Here is a 25,444-nt window from a genome sequence, read left to right as displayed (position 1 = left end):
GGCATCAGTCTAAGGAGCAACCGGCAGCAAAGGAGGAGAAGAGGGAGGGGAAAAATGAGCCAAGCTCCCCAAGGAGAGGAATTTTACTTACATTATCACAATTAAAAAGCCACTCCTGTGCCCCAAAGCAAGGGGGCTGAAACAGCTGTTCCCTACCACATAGCAAGCGGTAAGAAAGGGCTGTAGTGTAGGAAAAGCAAGAGACCGTGTTAATCTAGTTGCTGCAGGGAACTCTGATGGCCACATGCAGTTTCAGTCCTGTACCTGCAGGAACAAGTGCATTTAAGTGCAACGGTTTAAGTTCTGTCATTGTATTATGCAGAGGATAGCTTTCAATGTGCTCTGATTTCTTTGACCCAACTTTAATTTTATTTATAGAGAAAACAACCCCAGTGGCCAGGGTGGGTGTCCCAAAGAAAGCTGGTGACAAGACAGACACAGAACACAGTGAAAACCTAGGTTTACAAGGCATAGCAAAGCCCACGCTTGGGGAAATACTATAGTGCTCCCTGTGGAGCAACCGCAAGAAATGGATGAGGATGAATGGATCAGATTGAATTCTGCTTCTCACCCTCCCATGAGGGCAAGGGGATATTACTGTTATCGGTGCTGATGGAGGGTGCAACTGGGAAAGACACGTCCTCTCTCAACCATTTTGCTAAAGGGAGCTATACCTCAACATGTGGGTGTAAGAGCCACTCCTGAGCAATCCTGACTTCTGCAACTCCCTGCCTTGAAGCTTGACTCTAGGGATTAGATTCTCATCCGCAGTCAGGTCCCTTTGTAAAGGGGCCAGAGAAGACAGCTTGAATTTACTCCCATTTATACCACCAGTGCTTTATCGTCAAAAAAGGATGGGCCTCGAAGGCTCTACTCTGCTCTGCAAAAAGGAACATGAAACCTAAAGCTTTTTGAAACCCTTTAAGGCAGTTACAGTACATTAGCGCAATAGCACGTTCAGTACATCTCTAATTAAAGCACAGTATTAAATCTACCATAAATAGCCCCATGGTTGGACAGAAACCCAAAGTCAAAGTATCTCGATGATTATGAGTTTGTGCATATTTCTTGTACTCCGCTGTGTTAATTTAATGTCCAATTCAGAGAAGTTTATCATGCTAAGAAGCTGCTAAAGCAGGGGTCAGGCATGGCTACCTCCTCTCTGCAACTACTAGGAGTGCACAGAGTTTAGCAGGTGCAGGTGTTTTCGGGTTTTGCCAGTGAAATGCACTCAGCCAATTTCTATTCATCTTTCAAGGCTGGCAACAACCAGCAAACACTCGAGCCATGTGCATTCATTTTTAGCGAAAGAAAAATGCTACAGATGTATGTGAGGAACAAGCCTCGGCCCTGAGATATCGGCAAGATGCCAGTATAGCCTCCGATGTCACTGTTTCATCCTGTAGAGGGCATTGCAACACAAAATCTAGTCTTTTTTATACAGTTTAGGCAATAACTTATAAGCAGAAGGCTGCTTGCTTAGGTAAGATCAGACAAGACTCAAGAACACTCTTCCTCCCCCACCATAAAAATAAATGTGATATGACCCGTAGTGTTATTTCATTAGCAGGTGCAAAGCAAGTGAAAGAACAACAACCGGCCTTTATTTGTCAAAGGCTAATGAACACGTGGTGATACTGAAAGTGTTATCAATTAAGAGTATTTAATCACCTCACTGTCCCTCTCAGAAATGAAATTAAAATGACACGTTAGGGCCCGATTGCCAGAAATGCTGTGTACTCAGAGCTCCCAATGACATCAACAAAGAATACGAGGCTGCCGAAATACTAGGCACCGTCATTTTGTGTAAGGAACGCTACCCATTGAACAGATGTATTGGGGTGATGAATCAAATCAGTCTATTACTAGTGTCGGACACCTGGTGAATGGGCAGATTTTTTAAGACTGAAGGGATTGTGGAGTAGATAATAAATAATGAGACCAGACTAATGTAGGTTGCAAGGTCCTGATTCAACAAAGTGTTTAAAAACTGGTCTAATATAATCATGATCAGTAGTCTCAAGGACATCGATGGGATTACTCATGTGGTTCAAATGGTAGATATGTACCTAAACAACTTTGCTGAATCAGGCCCTGGGTTCTTTCCCTCATTTATAAGTGTTGCACGCTTTTTTGCAGTGGTTCTTTCTTTTTATTCCAATTACAGTTTCTGCTACACAGTTTAGCTTCTTGATAAAAACTGAAAAACCAAACTCAAGAGACGTTCAAGGTCTCTGGAAAGAGAGATGGTGACAAGTAAAGAGAACAAAATGGCCTTGATCTCACAGAGGCTATTTTTTCCCCTCCATCTACGCAGTAAGTGGTTGGTTATGGCTGCATCACCCATATACACCCAGTTTATTTTGGTTTATATAAAACAGTACAAGTCCTCACTGTCTACGTGAAGGTTTAACCCTTTTTAAAATCAAGCTAAGCTCTTGGCCCCTTTGGGCACTTTTACGCTTGCTCTGGGGTTGTGTGTGTGTTGGGGGGGGGGTGGCACTTTAATTACAGCAGCTCTTCGTCTCGTGTATCAGCATCCCCATGCTTAAAAACAGTGGTGGCGGTGCTTGAACTAAAGGTCACTCAACTAGCTTTAATTCAAGTACCCCCGCCACCATTTTGAAGTGTAGGGACGCTGAGAGCCAAGACGCAGGAGGCTGCTGGAGCGCATCAGAGCAGGCTCCGCGGTCGAGTATCGGCGCCCTTTGTTCTCTTGTGGCGGAGAGTTACATGGGCTGACATCAGGCTCAGCTTAAAAACATAATAAAAATACAACGCGCCCATTCATTTCATCAATTAACTTGAAAACTAGCTCCTTTCTTGCTATTTCTTGTAATCCACAAATACCTTCTCCGTGCCAAAGCACTGCTTTCCACAGGTCTAACATGCCCTCTCCTGGTCCCAAACCTTTTCACCTCTTCTCATATGGAAGTCTTTCCAGACCTTCTTTGGTCTACCTTTGAACAGGCTTTGATTTCTGCTATCTCCTGCAGAAATATTATGGATACGTCTTTGGGTTCCTCCCTCCATTCTCCGGACCCTTCCAGTCCGCTTCAGAACTTGACATTTCCTTACTATTTAAATGCCAGCTTTAGCCAGTGATTGAATTACCCAATAACGTGCTAAAAGTGAAGGAAATTAATAGGAATAGAGAGTGAAAGATTGTGTTGCATTTTTTAAACCAATCTTGAGGATTTAATTAAATTAAATGGAGAATCAAAGTATGATTACATTAAACAATAACCGAATTAAGCGCAAGGCAACATGTGGAACTTCTGCCTATCTGGGAGTCTGTCACCCAAGCTTATTTAAGTACTGGCCCAATATAAGCAACTGTTAATTAAGCTAAGCCAGGTCACAGTGCTGTTAAAGTACATGGATTGCATGGTAATATCTTGGGAAGCTGTTTTTTTGGATTTTAAAATGGTACATAATTTCGTGTGAATGACTGATTACTCTAATAACAAATTCATTACTAAAATTGAGAGAGATTGTTCACAGGGGACATGTGCTACTGAGCCGTTCCGTTATTAGCAGTAAAAAGCACAGGAAGAATTCATTTTCAGGGACAATGATGGGCTTTCTCAGTATCTTTTTATTTATTTTATTTTAATATCAATACTTTCAAATAATTCAATTTACTAGAGAAAACCACTGGGGAATGAGAAAGGACGAAACACTGGAATAATTTAAAAAGACATAAGCGATGCACAAACATTCGGGGAAAGGAGCGTTTGGATGAGGCGAAAATACTCTAACAAAGCAGATACTGCTCCTGTTCGCTTTATATTAGGCAGCTATTGAAAATCACAGCTTTTCTCTTTATCATGCTGATATGTAATGTACTTTGATTTTAAGGATTTAAATTAACACAGATCTACTGCTTTTGTCACTTGACTTATGTGATTTCTGTGGAATGATGTTGATTTATACCAGCTGTGATGGTGGGCCTAAATATGTATCTGAAATTTAGGTTTTCATTTGAGTTTCCTATCTTTTTGTAGTGTCAGCTGTCCCAGTCCAGCAATATAAGTCAGTATATAGGAAATACCACATCTGATCAGAAGAATGGTTCATAAAATCCAGTACCCTGTCTCTAACAGTATCTAGTACTAAATGCTCCAAGAGAAATGGGCACCCTCCAGCCCCACAGTAGGCAGTATTGAATTATTTTCTCCTTTCACCATGCAAGTTCCTTTCTAGTATATAAGTTAAGAATTGGTTTAATTTCTAAAGCACAAGATTGCAGTTCATAATTTCAGTCTTGTGATCTGTTTTGATTTCAAGTCCTCTTTAGGATTTAGCTAAATTCTTAGGTTACTTAATTAGTTAACTAGGAACTAGTTAACTGACTTAACTCTATGTACCTTAAAGTTTCATTGGCCTTGATCCTGAACATACGTAGGAATATGCTTAGCTTTAAGGCTAGGGACAGAAGCTACACATAAACCTGTATAAGTGATTGGAAACCAGCTCTAATCTGTAACACAACAAAAGTTCAGTGAACAAAAACCGCTTTCAAAATGGCCAAAACCAGGATTAAGATAAACCTGGATGGCTGCATGTCCCAGGGGAGCTAGAGACCCTTCCCACAGGGGACCCTGGGACAGGGGCTACACACAAAACTACTTACCTGCCACAGGACACCAGATGCAGGAGAAACAAAGAGTGAAGCCTGCGGGGTTCATTAACCGCACTTATCTACAGCTGGAGCTGGCGGGTGACATCAGGAGCGATCACTGGCCGACTGAGATAAAAAAGACCGCTGAAGACTAAAGGGGGAGAGCGGGAGAGGCTGCGGAGGCTCTCTGCACTGGTGGCAGGCCACACAGGCGCGAAAAGATGGATCCTGCTTGGGGAGAGGCATCCCAAGCGACAGCAATTAAAATACAACCCCTCACTGGTCCTGGGCAGCACCAGCATCCGGGGGAAGACCTTGCTCCTGAAGGAGCAATAGGAGTCCCGGAGACTTCCCACTCTAGGTTCCCACAGATACAAAGCAGAGGAGAAAGGCTAACCCAAGGAGGAACAGAAAATACCCTCAGCAAAGGCAGAGAGCAAAGCAGCACTGGGAGACACCTCCTGGCTCAGGTTCTAGAGTAGAGAGAGGAAAAGAGCAGCTTAGCCTGAGCTGTCGTCTTCTATCCAACCTCCTTTGTTTTCTTTAAGTCCTTTTTCTCTTTAGTTGCCTCTTGCCTGTGTGTAGTTCTTTTGTTGTTTTCTTTGGCTTGTCTTTTTTGGCTATTCGGTGGTTAGGTCTACCTCAAGGGGATCTGACTGACACCTCAACACCAGGGATACTCACGAGGCTCGGTAAGTAGCTGGCAACAACAGGAGAGAGGGAGACGAGAGAGGTGAATCCAGCGGGCCCGTAGCCTGCCAAAGAAACAACGATAATAACCAGTCCCGGAGAGGGTGTAAAGAGCGAAAATCATCTAGACCGGAGGGATGGTCGCATTAAGATCAGGTGGCCTGCCGGAGGTTGACATAAGGAAGGGGTGTAGGGGAGGTGGAGCCTCACGAATATCTGCCGGGAGGAGCAACCGACCCTGAGGGACCTTCAACAGAAGACTCCGCCACTGAAAATACATTCAAAGTCGTGGCAGGTGAGTTCAGGGGCCTTCTCCAGGGTGATTGAGGTCCCTTTCAATGGTTGCATGAAGCCTCACCACGCCCACCACCAGGCGCTCATGCTAAGGCAGCTTGTGAGCGAGTATTCAAAGCAAGGCAGTTACAATGTAGCATCAGACTTAACTGATTTAGGTTAAATCAGTTTATTGAACTTCTGTCCCAGATCTCCTCCAGATTCAAGTTAACTCACAGTCCCTCAGCATCCCAGGATGCTTTGTACTTCCCCTGTAAATGCCCCCCTCCTAGGGTAGGTGGGCTAGTTTTCACCCAAGCTGTCTGCTCCAGCCTAGCAGGAAAGCATGCTCTAACACCCCAGGCTTCTGGCCTGGACCACTGCAGTCATGTGGCTGCATTTCCAGAATCAAATGTAAAATTCTGTTCACTTGCTTATTGGTTCAATTTACACAGCTTAGATTAACCTGCAAACACTGAATTGGTTCACCCTCGGGCTTTTTGACTGTCTGTACTTAGCCTAAGTGTGTAAGCATAGATTCATAGATTGTAGAGTCAGAAGGGACCACAATGGATCATCGTGCCCAACCCCCTGCCCCTGGCAGGAAAGAGGACTGAGGTCAGATGACCCCAGCCAGGTGACTATTAAGCCTCCTCTTGAAGACCTCCAAGTTAGGTGATAGCACCACCTCTCTTGGAAGCCCATTCCAGATCCTGGCCACCCTTACTGTGAAAAATTTCTTCCTAATGTCTAAGCTAAATCTACTCTCCACTAGTTTGCACCCATTATTCCTAATTACTCCTAGGAGTGCTCTAGTAAATAGCGCATCTCCAATTCCCTGTTGTCCTTCCTTGATAAACTTATAGGCAGCTACAAGATCTCCCCTCAGCCATCTCTTGTGAAGGCTGAAGAGATCCAGATCTCTCAACCTGCCCTTGTAGGGTCTTTCACGGAGGCCACTAATCATGTGAGTGGCCCACCTCTGAACCCTCTCCATATTCTCTGTATCCCTCTTGAAGTGCAGCGCCCAAAACTGGACATGGTACTCCAACTAAGGCCTGGCTAATGCCGCATAGAGGGGGAGCATCACCTCCCTTGATCTGTTGGTCATACATCTGTTAATACACGACAAGGTGTGATTGGCTTTGTTGATGGCCTTGTTACACTGCCGACTCATGTTCATCTTGGAGTCAGCTATGACTCCAAGATCGCTCTCAGCCTCTGAGCTGCTGAGGAGGTCATCCCCCAACTTATAGGTGTGCTGGGGATTCCTCCTTCCTAGGTGGAGTACCTTACATTTATCTTTGCTGAACTGCATCCTATTCCACTCCGCCCATTGATCCAACCTGTCCAGGTCGACCTGTATCTGCTCCCTGCCATCCGGTGTGTTAACTTTGCCTCATAACTTGGTATCAGCTGCAAACTTGGAGAGGGTTCTCACCATGCCCTCGTCTAAATGGCTGATGAAGTTATTAAATAGCACTGGTCCGAGGACCAAACCCTGCGGGACCCCACTGCCCACCTCCTTCTAGGCCGAGAACGACCCATTCACCACCACTCCCTGGGTGCAGTCCCTAAGCCAGTTGGCCATCCCCTTGACTGTGTAGGCATCCACTCCACAGCCTGCTAGCTTCCCAATGAGAATAGGATGCGAAACTCTGTCAAAGGCCTTTCTAAAATCCAGGTAGATGACATCAGCCTTAGCTCCTGTGTCAAGGCAGTGTGTAACCAGGTCATAAAAGCCTATAAGGTTTGTTAGGTAGGATCTACCTGTGATGAACCCGTGCTGGTTTCGTTTCAGCCCGCTGGGCCTTCACAAATGCACTCTTTGATGATTTTTTTCCAGTATTTTCCCAGGGATAGAGGTAAGACTGACTGGCCTAAAGTTACCTGGCTCATCCCTTCTCCCCTTCTTAAAAATGGGCACCACGTTGGCCCTTTTCCAGTCCTCAGGGATCTGGCTGGAGTACCATGAGTGCTCAAACAGCCATACCAGCAGCTCAGCTATGACACTGGCCAATTCTTTCAGTACCCATAGATGGAGGTCATCCGGGCCAGCTGATTTGCACCCATCCAGCCCTTCCAAGTGCTCCTTAACTAAGTCAGCACTAACATATGACAGTCTGGTGCCTTTTGGACATCTGTCTATGCTCAAGGTGGGGGATTTGTCTTGGTCAATACTTAGGAATACTGAAGTGAAGAACTCATTGAAGAGCTCCGCCTTTTTCCCTGCGTCAACCACCAGCTGTCCTGATTTGTCCTGCAGGGGCCCTGTGTTACTCTGCACTTTCCTTTTGCTCACAATGGCACCTGAAGTGCAATTAACTCGCCTGTTTAAAAGTAAGGATATATTTAAGTGCACAAATGGTCAAAGACTAACATCCAACCACTCAACCACTAAAAAGCAGGATAAATCTTCTGTCCACATGAAAGTGCATGTGTTTCTAAAGTATTATCATGCAAAACATCACCCTTTGCATTCATTTACACTTGTTCTGTACTGTGACACAATGTGAGTGGACCTCCCTGCTCACCTTGCTTAATTTCATTTTTTTTATTCCTTTAAGGTGATGCATTGAGGGGTAAAAATGAGAAATTTAATTCAATTTAATATTAACTAATCCTCTCCCTCTCCCCTTTTCTAGTGTGAGGGACTCATTGTATGTTTTTTTGTCTGGAGGGCATTCACATGCCCAAAGAGGACAAAAGAGTTTGATGCTTTTGAAAGTTCAAAGGAAGTGACCACATCTATTCAACAGTAGACACCTTTGAAACCTTTGGGAAAATGCCACCGTGAGAGCTAATGGTTGCCTCTGGCTATTAAATGTTGCACTTCACTCGCCACTGTTTTCTAACACTGACATTTCCCATGACAACTGCTGCATGTGACACTTCCTCCTCCATGTGAATCTTCCTAAAAGAACACAAACAATGCATCTTTCTCGCTAAATATCTTTATTATTTTCTCAGCATCTTCTAAAATAATCTTTGAATTAAATCTCTTAACAATATGAATCATTAGATACTAGTTTAAGGTAAAGGCACGGTTCAGAGGCACGTTGTACATCAATATACATGCAAGATGACAATAGGTCAATTAAGATATTTATCTTCCTTATATACATGCAAGATGACAATAGGTCAATTAATTTATTTATCTTCCTCCCCAGCCAGTCTCTCTCAGTCTTTTACCTGAAGTGTGGAGAAAGGGAAATGTGGTCACCAGTGGTATCTGCAAGAATAAAAAAATGGAACATACCATAATGTTAACATTTAGTTCAGTAATTGTACTGCCAAAATATGAAAAACAAACTGTAATTTGTTGGGTGATAGCAATCCTTCTTTGCCATAAAACAGTGCTAAATGCCATGCAGTTGTAAGTATAAAAGTGAACCTAGAAGCTCTGAATTAAAGAGCATGCCCTGTTTTGCTACAGAAGGTAACTCATAAATCACAATATATAAGCTAACAGCCAAGACACTTAGTTAAAAAACCTGGCCTGTATTTAAAACCTGGATTCTGAAGGCCTTGTCTACATTATGGCCAGCCAGAATGAGGCTAAAGTACTTTCAGGATGTGTTGATTCAGAAAGCGTTATTTGGGGAGGCTTCCCGAGCTCTAGTACAGCCTGGCTGACGAATTTACCCTAGCCTCCATCTTAGCAGAAAGCCTAGTAGTACTGCCAGTGCCAACCCATCCTCTCCTGCTCTGGGTCCAGGCAGTGTCGTGTCCCTGCCCTCCAAGGTAAATTGAAGACCATTACAATTTTTTAGATAACAGTCAATGTATCCAAGCTCTCCTTTATTTCTTACCAACATATTGTGCTGTGGCTGAGGACATTTTTGCTATCTGATAGATCAACACACATTCAAAATGATTGAGTTACAAGCCTATTTGCTCTTTTCCAGGCATCACTATTACCCTAAGTGTCTCCTTCTACATAAATTGCATAAGCGAATGGGGAAACCAGAACTAATTCCAGCTACTTTGCTGAAATCAAATCACAGCAGGGAGCCAATTAAGTCACAGTACAGTACATGCCACTGGATTGAAATTTCACTCACCGTGAGCCACACGCACTGGATCTTCCCTCTGAGCTGCTTCTGAGGCCATTAGTACTCTGCAAGTTTGAGTAAATAAGGAGGTTCTTCTTTGTCCTTGAGTAGATGCATCCTTCTAAATCGGTAGATGAATAAAGGAAAGCACCTGCATTGCAGTGCAGGTGTTTGTTGCCATTGGTTTAAATATGGGTTTTCCTTACTGGGGAGGTATTCAGACTCCTTGGTTATTGGTGGCAATGGTCTCTGGATCCAGCTGTTACATCAGACACACCACCATTTCCATGACCATCCTTGCAACAAACTCTGGATCGTGTCACTCCACCTTCAGTTCTGAAGCACATCTTGGCCCATTTTAATTGCTAGGACATATCTGATAATCTTCTAATCAAACACACCTTGGAATTAAACCACCAATGGACTTAAAATTTTAGATACAACACATTTATTATCCTTTTTAATTCAACAGCCATGTGAATAAGGCCCAACTCAGAAGACATGAATATTAATACCTGTGCTCCTCCTGACCCATTATGTGCCTCTGGAAAAAAAATCACTTAGCCTCTCTATAATTTACTTTCCCCAGCTGTAAAAGGCTCACCTTTTTTAAAGTGCTTTGAGGTATACAGATGAACACTACTGAAATATTAATTGCATCTTTCAATGCACATTAATCAGAATAATATGAAAACAAGAACCTATTCAAATATCTACAGTGAGAGCAGTTAAAAACCCCTGGAGATTATTATGATAAAGTTCTGATCTTGCAGCATTTGGGGGCACGGTGTTTGTGTGTTGTATGATGATTATCAGCGTCTTTGTCCATAGATCATCATCCTGTAATGTCTCAGTCTCTATGCAGCTGCTGAGAAAGGGACAACACTGAACAAGGGGGAACTATAGACACTGGGAGTGGATTTTCCATCTCAAATGTTATGTAGATCCAACACGATACGCTACCCCTGACATTTTTATATTATGGGCCCTCAGACCTGTCGTAGTGGGACCACTAATGTGAGCAAGTACTGCTCCAAATAAGTGTTACAGAAAGAGACTCTAAGGTTAGGAAAATGCTGCTGAGAGGAAGCTGTAGTTCCAACTTCAAAAGAAATTTCCATTTATAAAATACCTGTGCGTTCCAGTCCAAAAAACACTGGTAGGTAAAGGAAACAACACCAATGATTAGTATTTATGTACCCGCTCCGCCCATGTTTTTAAGATGAGACACAAATAATTTGCAGAATTAAGCATCTTGGCATATTCCACTGATGCTAGCTAGAGACCCTTGAGAGCAAAGTATTTTTAGTACCATAATAAAGATAGCGTTAAAAGAGCGATTTTCATACTGTGACATGCCCACGTTCAGGGGCCTTGTGTGTTAATTGAAGTGCGCTTTTACTTAATAAACATCTGATTTTCATAGTCTGAGAGCAAATATCAGTGAAAGAACGCTAACTTCAAGGCAGTCAACCCAACTCAAGATCACCGTTCACAGACCTCTCCTGCCTGTTGAGTGAGATGGTCTGAAAACTATGTGATGGCTTAAACACAACAAATGCAGCTATGAGCTTATTCCCCTGACTAGGTCTTCATTTCACTTGAATCCACATGAGGAGGTCTCCAAGTAGTACTTACAGATAATACTAGGAGGGTCACACTTTACATTACTACTTTTGTGAACAGTAGTGATATAGAACTTAAAGTGTAATACTGGCTATTGAGATATACCTAGAGTTCCTGACACAATCGCAAAATTTTAGGGAATGGAAAAAATACCAAACCTGCTGGCAATGTAGAAAACTCCACAAAGGCCTCTTTTCTTTCCCGTTGCTCCAGAGGAAGCTGCCAGGGCATTTGATGGGGTTTTGCCATGACCTTCACTTTGTAGGTCATGTTAGGCTTCAAATTAAAAAACTGGTACTTGTAGCTAGTGGCTTTGACGATGTCAAACTCTTCTTCGTTAAGAAAAATCACGTGACTGTAATTACTGTTGGTAGGAAGCCAGGACAGCTCAGCAGAAATCTGGGTTATGTTGTCCACCTTTAGATGAGAGGGCGCGACGATGACATCCTTTCCAACTAACAAAGTGCACTGTAGCTCATCTGAGTTCCCCCTACTTGTAATGCTCTGAATTGATATTCGGTAAGTGCAGGTAGCAATGTTAAGTTTCTCTATAAGAGCTTTAGTTCTGCTTCCCAAGGATATATTCATCCGTACTTCTTTGTCAACCAGGACATTGTAGCTGTTAATAGTTCCCCAACCAGGTGGCACTACTGGTGGCTCCCAGCCCACAATAACACTTTTGGCTAGTTGTTTAATAAGGGTGATTTTTCTAGGATAAGGCACAATGTCTTCTCCGATTTCATCAATGTTTACATCCAGAGTCCCTGCGCCATTATTGATTACACTGGACTCTATGTGAGTTGGTGGACTGATCTCCAGCAGACCACCCCCTTCCAAAGCATGACCCGAATGATTGATAAAATTCTGATCCTGTTCGCTGCTCAATGTGCTCGACAAACGGGCCTCGTTATCTTGAACAAAATCCACAAAGTTTGAAGGGACTAGTCCTCTTTGTCCATCCAGAAGTTCACCTGGTGAGAAAGAACCACCTAATTATTATCATCTCTGTTTTCTCAATGGGACTTATAGTCTGGCAGTGTTGGAGTGGAGTAGTGCATGAAAGGAATTTTATTAGGTTTAGAAGAAGTAAACAAAACTTATAACATGGATAAAAATGCTATTTAAATGACTAGTAAGCCATGTTTTCTTCTGTGGGCCATTGTGATAGCATTCTAGGGCACTGCGTGTTCCTGCTGGACACAATTTTAACTGGTTTTCCCTTCCCCTTGCAAAACTGTTCAGAAGTAGCATCAAAATAATAGCTGCTTGGGATGAACTGGTTTCACCACTAGGAATCAAAAGACTGGGCTGAATCCCAAGATAGGTGTGTTTAGGATTTACATTTTTTCTTTTGTTAACTTTGTTTCTTTGCAAGGGGGGAAAGCCTTGATAGCTGTGATCATTGTCTGCTAAAACACTACTCGGGCGAACAGACCTAAGATGTTATAAAACCCAGTGGATTGTTAGCAATATTTATTTGTTTCTCTCATACACATATGCTGAAAAAGGCAATCTTTCCCCTTTTCCCAGGAAAAGTTCAGAATCAGAGCCTTTTTAATTTAAACTCTATTAGATTTACACAATGAAATTATTAACTCGCCACATCCTCTGATGTCTGAGAGAAACAAAGGTGTACAAAGTTATTTTGTGTCTCATAAAATAGCTTTGAGTTATTATTAATACTACTATGCTGAGACAGAGCTCCCAGCCAAGATGACGTATTCAACGTGCTAGGTGCTGTACAGAAATATAGTAACAGATAGCCTTTGCTCCAAAGCTTATACTATAAATAGACAAGAAATGGCAGGCTTGAAGAAACAGGGTACTGGCACCGCTACTTTACTGACAAGCAGTTAAGCACCTGGAGAATAAGGCCCATATCTTAAAATGCATAAAGGTACTAAACTCCCACTGTTGTAATGAGTTAGCCATCCATAAAACTTTGAGAAGCTGGGCATATAAGTGCCTTGTCCTAAATCACAGAGGAAGTCAACGGCAAAGCCAAGAATGAGATTTTTATCCCTTGAGTCCCCATCTAGTCTCTTGAGTACAAGAAAAAAGATTCCTTAAAATACAGATCTGATTGCAGATGGAGTCAAATTTGTCCATACACCTGTCTCAGTAATTGTGAATTGGATTCCCTTAGTGAAATACTGCACATACACAATGCTTAGTTAGGCTACCAAATAACCACTTTTGCCACTGGTTGCTACTGAATTATTTGAAGTACAAATACATTCATACATTTGAAACTTTAAGTGACTCCTTAGCTTTTTATTTTTTTCAGACATGTGGCAAGCTGAGATGCAGACATGAGGGAAACATTAAGTAGGTCAACACATTATTTTTTCTGTACCTAAAACACAACCAAAGTCTTCATCATGCAAAGACTTCAATCCTGTGTCTGAGGGCCTTGTCACAAGTTCACTGTCATAAGCAGGGTTCAAACTACTCTCTGACTCTAGGGGGGGTCTGCAAAAACAATTAAACTGGTTCATTGGAAAGAGCAATCCATTTGGAGACCCCCCCCCCACCCAGGTTCTGATTTTCAAATCTTACAGGGGGGCTCTTGCTTCTTATGGGGGGCTCAGCCCCCTCCCCTGTCCCTTCAGCTCCCCCATAACTCACACCCTAGTCACAAGTCATGGTTGTAAATCATGGGAATATTGTGACCTATTAAAGTTACTGCATGCTGGAAGATAACCTTCACCAAACAACTTGGTAACACCACAAGGGCACCTAACACATGCTAAAATGTTTGAATGCGTGTCTGCTTGCATTTTAACTGCACTTAGTAAGGATTAAGTTGAACATGAGCATTGACAGACGTGCAGCTGCCTGCTGTAACTCAAGGCACTTTGCAGAAAGCACCATAAGTTACAGCGACCCCCATGATCCAACAGGCATTGGGCGAGTTGTGGATCGAGCTCCACTTTGGAGCTGACACAGCAGTAGCTGCCTGTGTGCAGCCTCTTTCCCCTAGCCCTGCCGCCTGCCTCCCAGGTCCGGTGCTGTCTGCAGGATGGGAGGGGGAGAAGGGAAGGGGAGGGAGCTGCAGGCTGGGGTTTGCCCAGCCTGCGCTGGAAGGGAAGCAGGTGGATTGGAGTGGGTGGGGCTGGGATGGGCTGCATCAGCCCAAACTGGCTTGTGTAAAGGGACTGACAGCAGTCAATGAAGGTGCTTTGCTTTGGAATGCCTTCCTCTGAACCCTCATTATATGAGGGTTGATTTGTTGCATGATCAGGCACTTTTAAAGTGCTCTGCAGCCATGCACTTCTGTCGAGGCATGGCTGTAGGGTGCTTTCAGGGGGCCAACTGCGTGACAAAACATCATAGTGCCACATGAGGTGCTGACAGATGTCTTAACTTTGTTCATAGTCCCACAGAAGTAAATAAAGCTACTGATGTAAGCAAAAGCATGCTTGAACTGAAGGGGTTCAACAAGGTTGGGCAGAAAAATCTTTTGTACTGCTGTTTACACCATCAGTTTTGAAAACCGATGGACCGTTAATGGTACTTGATACCTGAAACGTTGCACGCAACTACATCCCCGTAAGTGAACAGCAGCTACGTATGGAGAAGATAAGATATGAAAGTGATACTGCACGGAGCACCTTCATAATGAAAGGATTGAAAAGTAAATAGCATTTACAGTGCCATTCATCTACTTGTAGCAAACCTCTGCCTCCTACCTATGCTCCAGTATGACTTTATATATCTAATACGAATTGCCCAAGATAGTATGGGGAGAGGATACACATGGGAATTCTGTGTAGATTAGAGGAATCAAATATTCATAGCTCAAATATTCATAGCTGCAGGAGAGTAAAGGATCTTTGAGGCAAAAAAAGAGAAATCTCAATAAGCTTTCTTGTCAGCACAGATCTTGCCAAGTAGAAAAAGCTGACAATTCAGAGCCTTATAATTAGTTATGCCTGCAAGGAGCTGCTTTTCTGGTACAGAAATTCTATTAATTAATGCTCCCATGATAGGAGGAACGTTAGCCATTGACTGTGGTGATGAATAACTCCATTTAGGACATGAATTATTTCCGATCGACCTAAAGTAACGGTAAGGCATAAATTTGATAAAACACCTTCGTAAAAGCCATCTTCATCCATATCTCCATACACATAGAGGTATTTTCCTGCTGTAAGGGGGAGCTCTGCTTCTGGATTTTCATTTGGTCCATCAAAAGGGTTGTAACTGCAATGAAGCACAGATGGAAACTTCATTTAGTACAACACGTGTATTTAGTTAGTTGCATCCTACGCACCACTGAATAATAATCATGGAGTGCAGTTCCAAGGCTGTGCATGAGGGTAGCTCTACATTTCAATCTTCATGCTATAGCCTTTGAAATATATGCGGTGCCAGGGTGTCTAGAGGAATTAGGCACCTCCATATATTATTATCATTATAATTATTTTCGGTGCAGTACCTCCTACGAATCTTAATCATGGTCCAGGACCCTACTGTACTATGAGTTGTACATGCCCACAGCATAAACAGGTAATCCCTACTCCAAAGAGCTTAATTAAGCCCTACTTCCTACCATAGGCACCTTAGCCCATGTCTTCCTTAATTTTTAAAGGAAAGATATAATTCCTTGCGCAGGGCTTTTCCCAAGTCATTAGGATCTATTCATTTTCAACAGCTCTTCTCCATAAAGCAGTTAGTTAGAGGAAAAGGTGTGTCATGCTCAGATCAAAGTTATTAGCACACATAAATCCATCAGATACTTGCACTGGATTGTGAGATGCGAAGCTGCATTAGCAGGAGATGGAAATTTGCCATAATGCCTGCTCCTAGGTGGGCATCTAACAATGGGTGAACCTTTGCCACTGTTGAAATTTTATGATGACCGGGATGTTAAGACATGATATAGAGTCCACTGAAGTCAACCAGACCCTTTCCATTGACTTCAATGGGGGGTTTGCATCAGGCCCTATACCTTCTGCCACACTGATCCTCTTATGAATGTACATGTCTCAAGAACATGCCAAAAAAAATTATTCCATCCCCAGGCCCCATCCTGCTTTTGCTGCACGAGGGTCTGAATCCAGTGCTGCTGACACTATGGATTTCCACATGTTTAGCACCATCACAACCAAGTCTTAAGTGACTATTGTTTTGTTAGGGGAGCCATATTGCTCCTGGAGAACACAGGAAGGTGCAGTGAAACAAAGCCTTTTAGAAGGGGAGCAGCCTACTGCAGCACAGCACAGGAGCATCCTCAGCAGACTGGAGAATAGGATTTTTATAACACCCTCCCCCCTCAACTAGCAGAGTATGGCAAGAAGGCAAATAGAAAAGGTCTTGCTCTCTCCTTCAAAGTGTGGTCTTCCTCTAGCATTGCTATAAACTGTTTATAAATGCTCACATTAGTGCAATGGTGTAATGATGCCTTGGGCAATCTAGAAGGAGCATGGTCAAAAGGAAAATCTGTTTAAAACCCTTGCCAGTTATAAAGTCAGAGCAGGAGCCCACTTGCTAAAGCGGCTGACTTTAGCCACATGGCATCTCTCAGCCTGCAAGTGCTCGGCATGTGCTCTCTTCCAAGGGGGCACTGCTTGCTGACATAACCCGTGAGTCGCCAGAATGAACTGCTTCGGTGCGCGTCTCTTGCCTGCACCGGCCCGTAGAGGTACTTACTGCTATTTCTTTATTTTACATGAGCCCGCAGGCCAAGAATTGTATTTAATTTAGTGACTCTAAACCTCGTTAGCATTTAAGGGAAACTACAGTGACTTATTTATCGTACTACTGTTTCTCGTTTGTAAATGGACTGAAATGTTCAAAAATTTCCCCCAAATGCCCTCTAATTTGTATCCAGCACTGCTGATGTAAATATATAAATACCGTATGAGTTTCACCTACAGGAGGGAGGCATAGCCACCAGTCTTGACCTCTGCCCCTTGAAATGAAGGGATGCTGCTGTGCTTGCAAGAGAAAGACTTACACAGAAGTCTAGTTGCACGCTGCAATTGCAAGGAAAGCACAGACTATGTCTTCTCTCACAAATGCTAATTTTTAAATGCATTGTCTACATTAATTGGTTTGGGTTTTGGTTGTTTTTTAAACCTACAAGGAAGGAGATCTTCAATCGTGAAACATATGCACGGCAATGGAATGCTGGAATTTAAGGCATTTAATTGATCAATTAATCACATTTTAGTTTGCTAGAATAGCTCAGAGACTCATCCTCTGTGTAGGGACTCTTTTCAACTGGATGTGATTTTTAGCACCTTTTGCAGAAATAAAATCATGTTTCTCTTTAGAGAAAGGCAGCTTAATTTGAACTCAGTATGGGCTCTGAATTCCTCTGGGTTCTGCACTCTTTTATCACAACTTTACATTGCATTGACTATTATACTCTAATGGGACTGGGTTTGGCATGCATCCTCATCCTTGCTAGCTATATTTTTGCTGGGGAAATTTAGACTTGGTATAGAAGTGTGAGATACGTAAGGTCAGGAAATACCAACACATGCAGATCACAGGTCCAGCACGTGCAGACCAAGCAGCACACAAGCTGTATGTTCACTATAGGTCCCTTTACACTGAAATACCACATTTCTATAGAGCAGGTGAATGGGCGACCTGCTGGCATTGAAGACTACATTATGGAGCACTAGTTTGTGCTTCTCGCAAGGAGGAAGGAAGATGGAGCAGCAAAAGCAGTTTGCTTGCGTTGAAAGCCTCTCTCTAATGATCAGGCACAAAGCCAAGATTGATATAATTTAGACTGCTGTTTTGACATAAATTCGGAAACTAACTGCAGCAAACTTACTGACTTTGCCAATTTTGATGTAACTGTATACTGACGGAGACCATGAAGACCTGGACCCTTTCGATAGATCATCATTTGCTCTTCCCCGAGCTCCCTTTTTCTCAGGCCAGCTGTTCAGAGAACGAGCCTGGGCACAAACACTGCCCCCAACCCTCTGTGGGTCTGTATAACCCAAAAGGCAATGGAGCCAGCATGGTTCCACTGTGCAGGCAGGGTCATATTTTTGGGGTTGTGCCTAGGAGGGATCCATTTGCTGGGGCTTGCAGCTGAATGTGACCGGGGCATTTGCAGCCTGGCAAATCAGCCACCAAGGTTGTGGAAGTGGCTCTGTAACTCAGCGGATGAGGGAATGTAATCCCCTCAATTCATCTGACTGACCTCCATTGCAAAAAGCCCATTTATGCTTTGGGTTGACACGTGGGATCTATGTATTACATACCCCTGTGGAAAAAATTGAATTGAATATCTGACCTGTAACGGGCGATGCAAAGATGGACTTTCCCAGAGTATCTCTGCTTTGAGGTATTGGCATTCCGTTCATTATCCATCTGGAAAGAAATAAAGACAACAGGATTTCACCCTATTGCTTTCACCATTTTTCTCATTGAGTATTTAAACAAGACTGAATACATACAAAACATTGCACTCCTCTTATCAGAGTCCATCCTGTTTGCCCTGGGAGCTAGTATTCTTACTAGCAAGCATGGGATTTGCAGGCCTGTCTTGTAGAATGGCTCGCACTCGTTTTTTGATTTCAGATGTCACAACGTCAAGCCCTGCTCACCAAGTTTATTTCTCAAAGTCTGATTTCCATAAGTCTTAATTTACATACGTTGCCCCTGTATCTGACACCTCGGAAAATGTAGCCGAAGATCTGTGAGAGGTTTGCATGCATGACAACGTTACACCCAGAAAGGCAAGCCACGAACAATTCTGTTAAGAAGAGACAACTGAAAAATAATAGAAGGGAAGTAAATTTGACATGCTCTTGTTCTGGTCTATGCTGTTAGTTCTGCTTCCCTAGATCTTGTCGCTACGCTGCCTTTTCTGTTTGACTACTTCAGACTCTCTTTATGGAAGCTATTGATGAGTTTGGCTGCATCCACTTCTTCCTAAACAGACCTTTAGGAGTTGATGCTCAGTATACAATGGCAAAAGCTGGAAAAGGAAGTTTGCAGAATATCCTACATCATAGTTTGTTTTCTGGCTGTGCCCAAAAGCATTTTGATGCAACTTCCAAAGGTTCAACACTAACACAGAAAACAGATACATTCACACAGTCTGTCCACAATTTGAACTCTTCTTTCTTTCTTTTTTTTTTTTTTAACAACTTTATAAAGGGACAAATCAAGACTGTATCCAATAAGATGGATACAATACAATCCCCTCCCCTCCTTCATCACTATTTGTTATTACAGAGCGTCTTACAGAATTTAATGAAAAGTGATAGCCTTCCTATGGGGTTTTGAAAAAAAAAATCATCCTTTGTATATTTGTAATGGAGAATGAATTTCCTTTAATAAAATTCCACAGCAAGGTTAAGAAAATCTATATAAAGGATCTTATTTTCTTGTAAACGTAACTGGATTTTAGAAGTATTTTTCTATTATAACTCTATAAGTCTATTGGGTTTCATCCTTGCTCAATTCTACAGGATTTTTGCAATGGCGTAGTTGAGACTATGCTTACGAGAGAATGAAGGCTAATGAGAAAAGAGTAATAACCAAATGCATTGGAGAACAATCACATTTCAAAGGATTTCCTGCTGGTCCCGTGCTGTTCAAGGGCTGGCACAAATAAAGTATCACAAGGCTCGGTTGAATCTTTCCAATAACTCAAATAAATGCAAATATGATAGGAAGCTACGTGGCTTAAAAGCTTGGTAATAAGTTACTGAACTGTTCACTTCCAGGTTACAGGCTCAAATTCAGCTTAGAAGAGTACCCTGGGAAATGATACTAGGTGATGAAATCAGTCCAATTACTAACAAATGGATTTCCATATCATGAAAACCAAGCAAAAAGCAGTCATAGCAAATGAGGCAATCGCACCTAGAAAAGGTCTGAGGGACGCTGGCAATGTTTTGTGTAGAGTCTTACTTTTGCAGTAGATCGTGCTGTCACTATGCCATGGATACATCATTATACAAGGTCTAACAGTGCTCATGAAGAAATGCAATACCTTTCAGAAGAACTAAAAAACAAACCGATGCAGACATCCTGCGAAGAAAGAGACATATAGGCAAGGCACAGTATAGAACGGATCTTAAACTGTGCCCCTGAAAACTGGGATTTTCAAAAGCGCCTAAAGGATTTAGGCACCCCATGCTCACACTGAATAACTGACATGCAAACACCTAACTCACTTTGGCTCCTTTCAAAACTCCTGCTGAGATTCTCATTTACTTTGTGCTCCTAAGTCATTAGGCACTTTTGAAAACCTCACCCCTTGACTCTTCCCAGTGCAGTTCATCACTAATGTATAAGATAACTGTCCCACTGGAGAGGAGAAATGTTCTGATGTGAAAAAGACTCACGTCTGAATCAAATCTGCATCTTGGGCTGCCGGATCTTGACCTGGATAGGAAAGTAGGTTTGACAGACAATTGTTCTGGTTTGTCACTGGATATCTGAAGGGGTCGTATAAACTCTGAAATCACACAACGACTTCCAGAAGGGCTTTCATGACCTGCCCATAAATAAAACACACAAGAGAATAATTGGTATAAATTGGTAACCTTGCTGATAGTCACAGCAGAGACACCATGGGACGACTGGCTCGCTGGGTGTGAAATACCACCTGATTCCTATTCATGTTCCTTCCAGAAAGGGGCCATGAAATGGAGCCTGGGGACCACGGAGGTCATTCACACTAACCTTTCCCATTCTGTACCTGTTCAAACAACTCTGGATGAACAATTATATGGAAAGAGGAGAATTTCATACAAAGGTCAGTGTCATGGACCACGTGAATATGAGTCACAGCCCAGTCTTTACTGACTAGCTGGAAAAGAGGAAAGTTTATGCTATGATATGACTTTATGTTGCTGCCAGAAACCTAAACATGCCTTGAAGTTATTCATCACGCTAGCATGAAAAACAAAGCCTCAACCTGCCGATACATACTATTTATTCGTAATAATCATAAATATCTAACTTTACACTTCTAGTGTCGTACAAGCTTTAATTTATTAAAGTTCAACAATCCGTAAGTAGGTAGATAAGCAGTACCGTTCACAAGAATCATTTTCATTTACCCCATGGACCATTTAAATCACAATGGCAATATATAGGGCCTTGAACTAAGTGAAAATATACATCAAATTGAAGGTCCTGTTTCATTGTCAGGGAAGTATAGAGAGTGTAAGGGAGTATCAAGCCATACTATGTTCATAGGTATAATGTCACAGAAATTTAACGTTGAAGAGACCTGCCCAAGGCTACAAGGTCAATCAATGAAAACAGATTGATTGATTGCTTCATGACCCAATTCTTCAAAAATATCCAATAGTTTTGTTCCTCAATTTGACACTCCTAGAATCTGATATTAGATGAGTTGGATACTTATAATTCCCAAGAATATCAATGGTAGTCCTAGATGCCTGCCTACGAGCTGGGTGGAAAATTTTCTATTAATTTTGTTTCAGTGCAAAATTGCGCTTTTCATAAATGAAGCTGTTCATGGAAAGTGCTGCCTTTTTTGGAAATGTTCTCACATTTATTTGGAAAACTAAAAACTAACAATATTCTGTTTCCAGGAGGTTTTTTAAATTGTTTTTTTCATCTATTAGCTAATTACAAAATATTTTTCAGTGTTCAATTTTTTGATGAAAAATAATTTCAGTGGCGGGGGGGACGATGACATTTTCTGGCTAGCTCTGTTCAGCCCTCTAATAATCAGGCCTCAGGTGTCACAAATTGGCCTTTCATAATTATTGGACCTTGGCAAAGATCGCGGTTTGGATGTGTGCTTGGATCATTAGAACATCCTGCTTTCCTAAGTAAAATAAAAGGCAAGTAAGGTCAAAAAACCACCAACATTTGGTGCAGTTCTTCACAAAGAAAAACAATAATGTAAGGATGCCCAGAAATGGCTTTTTTGATGACTTATGAAAAAGGTCATGCCTACCCCTCAAACGGCTGGCCTTCTAAGACTTTGGGCATGTAACTATAAAAAAAAAAATGGAATCAACCTGTGCATCAAGCATCCAGGTAAGTACATGACTGACACACTGGTGATAAAGTGGTAGGACTTTTTTTAATACACACAGTGGGTTTGGATTATAGGGTGACGAAACCTTCAGGACCGCCTGCTTCTTCTTTGCTAAAACCTACATTCATATGGTACACTTTAGCAAGCAATCCTGCAAGATGCTGAGCAGCCTGACTGATGTCCCAGTAATTTTGGCAGAGATTAGGGCTGAGTGAAACATATAGAAAGAAATGCTCGGCAAGGCTGTCAAGGAGATCGGTCATGGTGGACTGTAAAAGGCGGCACAGTTCCTTGTACTATAATATTCTTCCTCTGAAACCATCAGAAAGCAAACAGGAAATAGCAAACTGGGCTTAATTACAGCTGCCGTAGCAGCAGAAACTGTTTCAAAGCCACAGCATACAATTAGGGCACTGCTGACATAATCAGATAGCTGAGCCTCCCCACCGCCCCTCTCTCTTTTTTTTTTAATACAACTAGTCCATGCTCCAATTCTCAAGCCCTGGTTCAACGCACGATCAGCAGCTGTTCTCCAGCCCTGCTAGGGCCCTGGCACGCAGGGCTTTGTTTTTCACGTGCAGGCTTGCCACTGTTCGGTGCCACCTGGAATCATCTTTTCACTTCGCAGAGGAGAACACATCCCAAACCACACTGTCAGAGGGGCTCTTTGCACACTCCCTGGTCAAACTTGATTCCTTCTCTCTGCACCACTGTAATTTAACAGCAGGGCAGCTTAAGCAGACGGATAGTAGGGAAACATTACAAGCTGTACAAAAAATTAATGATAATCATCCCAATTCCATATTGAAATCTTCCATATATGTACAACCAGCAATCATTCCTTTGCAGAAACGTGAAACCAATTTTACTCCTTGCGTTTGTTTGCCACCCAAAACCGTTAGCCCAGCAACTATGAATAACCGGTACTATACATTCAAAGCAAACTGGCTTTTTGTTTCATATCTCTTCTATTTTCCTGGGTTTTGTTAATATATTAATCACATTAGACATCAGATAGAGGGGGAACTTCCTGGACACCCTAATTGCCCTACACCCTATGCGGGTTATCAGCCAGAATCTGGCTTGAGCTAGACAAAAGCAAGACAGTGACAAAAGACTTATATTATGGGGATTGACAGATCATTTAAGAAGGTTTGCTGGAATAAATGGGCTTTAAAAAGTGACATGGAGGAAAGAAGATGCTCAGGATAGAGAAGGGAGACCGATCCCGACACAAGGGCCACCTGATAGTGGGTGTAAACCTTTTCACATGTTAGTATGAGATAAAAGGCAAACGGATTGGGAACAGCAAGAAAGGAAGCCAGGGAGGCTGGATAGGTTTTAGGGGCTGTGAAAATGAGAATGTGCAATATGAATTTGATGCAGTAAAACCAGGAAGGCATGATTGAAGTCCCAGAAGAGGAAGTGGATGTTAACAGCTATCCTTTGAACAGGCTGGAGAAGACAGAGGCAGGAAAGCCAGATAGGAGGAGAAGGTTGCACAGTAGTCACAGTCAAGGCAAGAGATGGTCAGGACATGGGCCAGGGTTTTTGCTATGAGGATGAAAGGAGAAGCTGGGCTTTGGCTTACAAAAGAGGAAGGAGCGACAGGACTTAGCAAGTGACTGGTTGTGGTGCAGAGGACAACGAAGGTGAGCAAAGAAGAATCGCTGCTCGGTTTTGGAGACAGTGCAGGAAAGGTTAAGCAGCTCTCCTGAAACGTAATCCCATTCCTCAAACCAATTTACTCTGTGATCTTTGCTCTGGGCAGGGCACTTTTACCCCTTCCAGGTCTCATTTTCTCCACCTGGTAAGTGGGGTTAGTGATATTTAAGTACATATATAAGTGCAAGGGAGCATTTCTGCCACAATTGCAAACACACAAAATAGATTTGTTTTCCTAATTAGTCTTGCTGCCACATGCAGTGTCACTTGATTTCTCATTTGGCTGCATATCCAGTAATAGTCTTCCTTGCTCTTGTAACTCCTACCCTGGGTGCTATCAGTTGCTATCTCCCTATCCAAGAGTGTGTGAAATGATGTCTGCTGCTCCTGGAAGGAGGCCTCTTCCCCATGTTCTTAGCCCTGCAGGGTACTTTTCATTATAGACTACAATATAAGCAATTTCTTGAACCAGCTTAAACCTGCTTGCTGTATTTCCAAGCCACTGAAACAAACTGGGTAAGGCGATGAGACCAGACTACATTGTCAATTGTTAGTGGGAGGCTCCTGGGGACCTTCATTATTTTTTAAGGTCATGGGACCTTTTAAATAAAGTGCCTCAATTTGTCCAGATTCCAGCAGGCATATAGTGCTGCTGCTGCTACTGTTTAGCTTAGTAGAGACTTTTAAAAAAAGCTACCATATGTGAAAACACCACTGCCAATAACAATCAACACCTCAGCAACAAAGGGACTAGACACATTATACATGAAGCATGTTGGTGACCATGTGAAACGCTTGCTCTTGGAGCTCCATAAAGGAAACCTGCTGCTCTGGGTTAGGTATGTATGGGTACAGAGGAATAATACTGCATCTGAAATGAAGCTAAATGTTCAGATCAAAATATGCCATGGTTACAAATTAAATTCTCTTTTTGCCTTGGTGCAACATCACTGGGTTTACCCTGCAGTAAGAACAAAAAAGGTTTGGTCCTTCTCCATTTATGAACCCATTGAAGTGCGTTTTTCCTCTTATCCTAGTGGTAAATGGATAACGTTAGTAAAGGAAGGTGACACAGCACTAAAGGGCACAACCCAGGGGTTTCTTACAGCCATGCGCCTTAACATTGAGTCCATGACTTGAGATCTATTCTGCAGCAGAGCTTTATAAAAAAAAATTATTAAAATGATACAATATCAGCAAAGCAGTAACGAGAGGTTTGAAAACCATTAAGGACGATCATATTCGAGAGGGCTATTTCTTGGTTGTAGGCTTGGAAGTGTAATATGAATATAACTATATACTTTGGTGTTAACATACGAGTAATAAGCACCCCAAAAGACATCTATGTGTTGATAACGTTAACTTTAAAGTTAACTATGATTCTTACTGGCTGATAATCAGATAATCCCAGAGCACCCCCTCCCCAGGACAAGAGCAAATCTACAGAATCAGGGGAGCTGGCTTCTGGAAGTTTAAAGAATATTCTTTCAAGGGAAGAGACAAAAG

General features: G+C 42.5%; 1 protein-coding gene across 20 annotated transcripts in view; it reads right to left on the bottom strand.

The window, feature by feature from the left end:
- Positions 1-25,444, bottom strand: part of RIMBP2 (RIMS binding protein 2) — a 325,140-nt gene that overhangs the window by 38,911 nt on the left and 260,785 nt on the right. For all 20 annotated transcript variants that reach the window (XM_025195741.1, XM_025195747.1, XM_025195719.1 and 17 more), the window contains 4 exons: positions 20,598-20,749; positions 18,533-18,609; positions 15,365-15,474; positions 11,427-12,239 (listed from right to left, as the gene is read on the bottom strand). In XM_025195741.1, coding sequence (XP_025051526.1) covers positions 11,427-12,239; positions 15,365-15,474; positions 18,533-18,609; positions 20,598-20,749 — 1,152 coding nt within the window. The remainder of the gene's footprint in view (positions 1-11,426; positions 12,240-15,364; positions 15,475-18,532; positions 18,610-20,597; positions 20,750-25,444) is intronic.

This window comes from Alligator sinensis, unplaced genomic scaffold (assembly GCF_000455745.1).
Source record: "Alligator sinensis unplaced genomic scaffold, ASM45574v1 scaffold628_1, whole genome shotgun sequence".
Taxonomy (NCBI): domain Eukaryota; kingdom Metazoa; phylum Chordata; order Crocodylia; family Alligatoridae; genus Alligator; species Alligator sinensis.
Note: the sequence above shows the minus strand (reverse complement) of the source record. Positions and strands in the feature narration are given on the sequence as shown.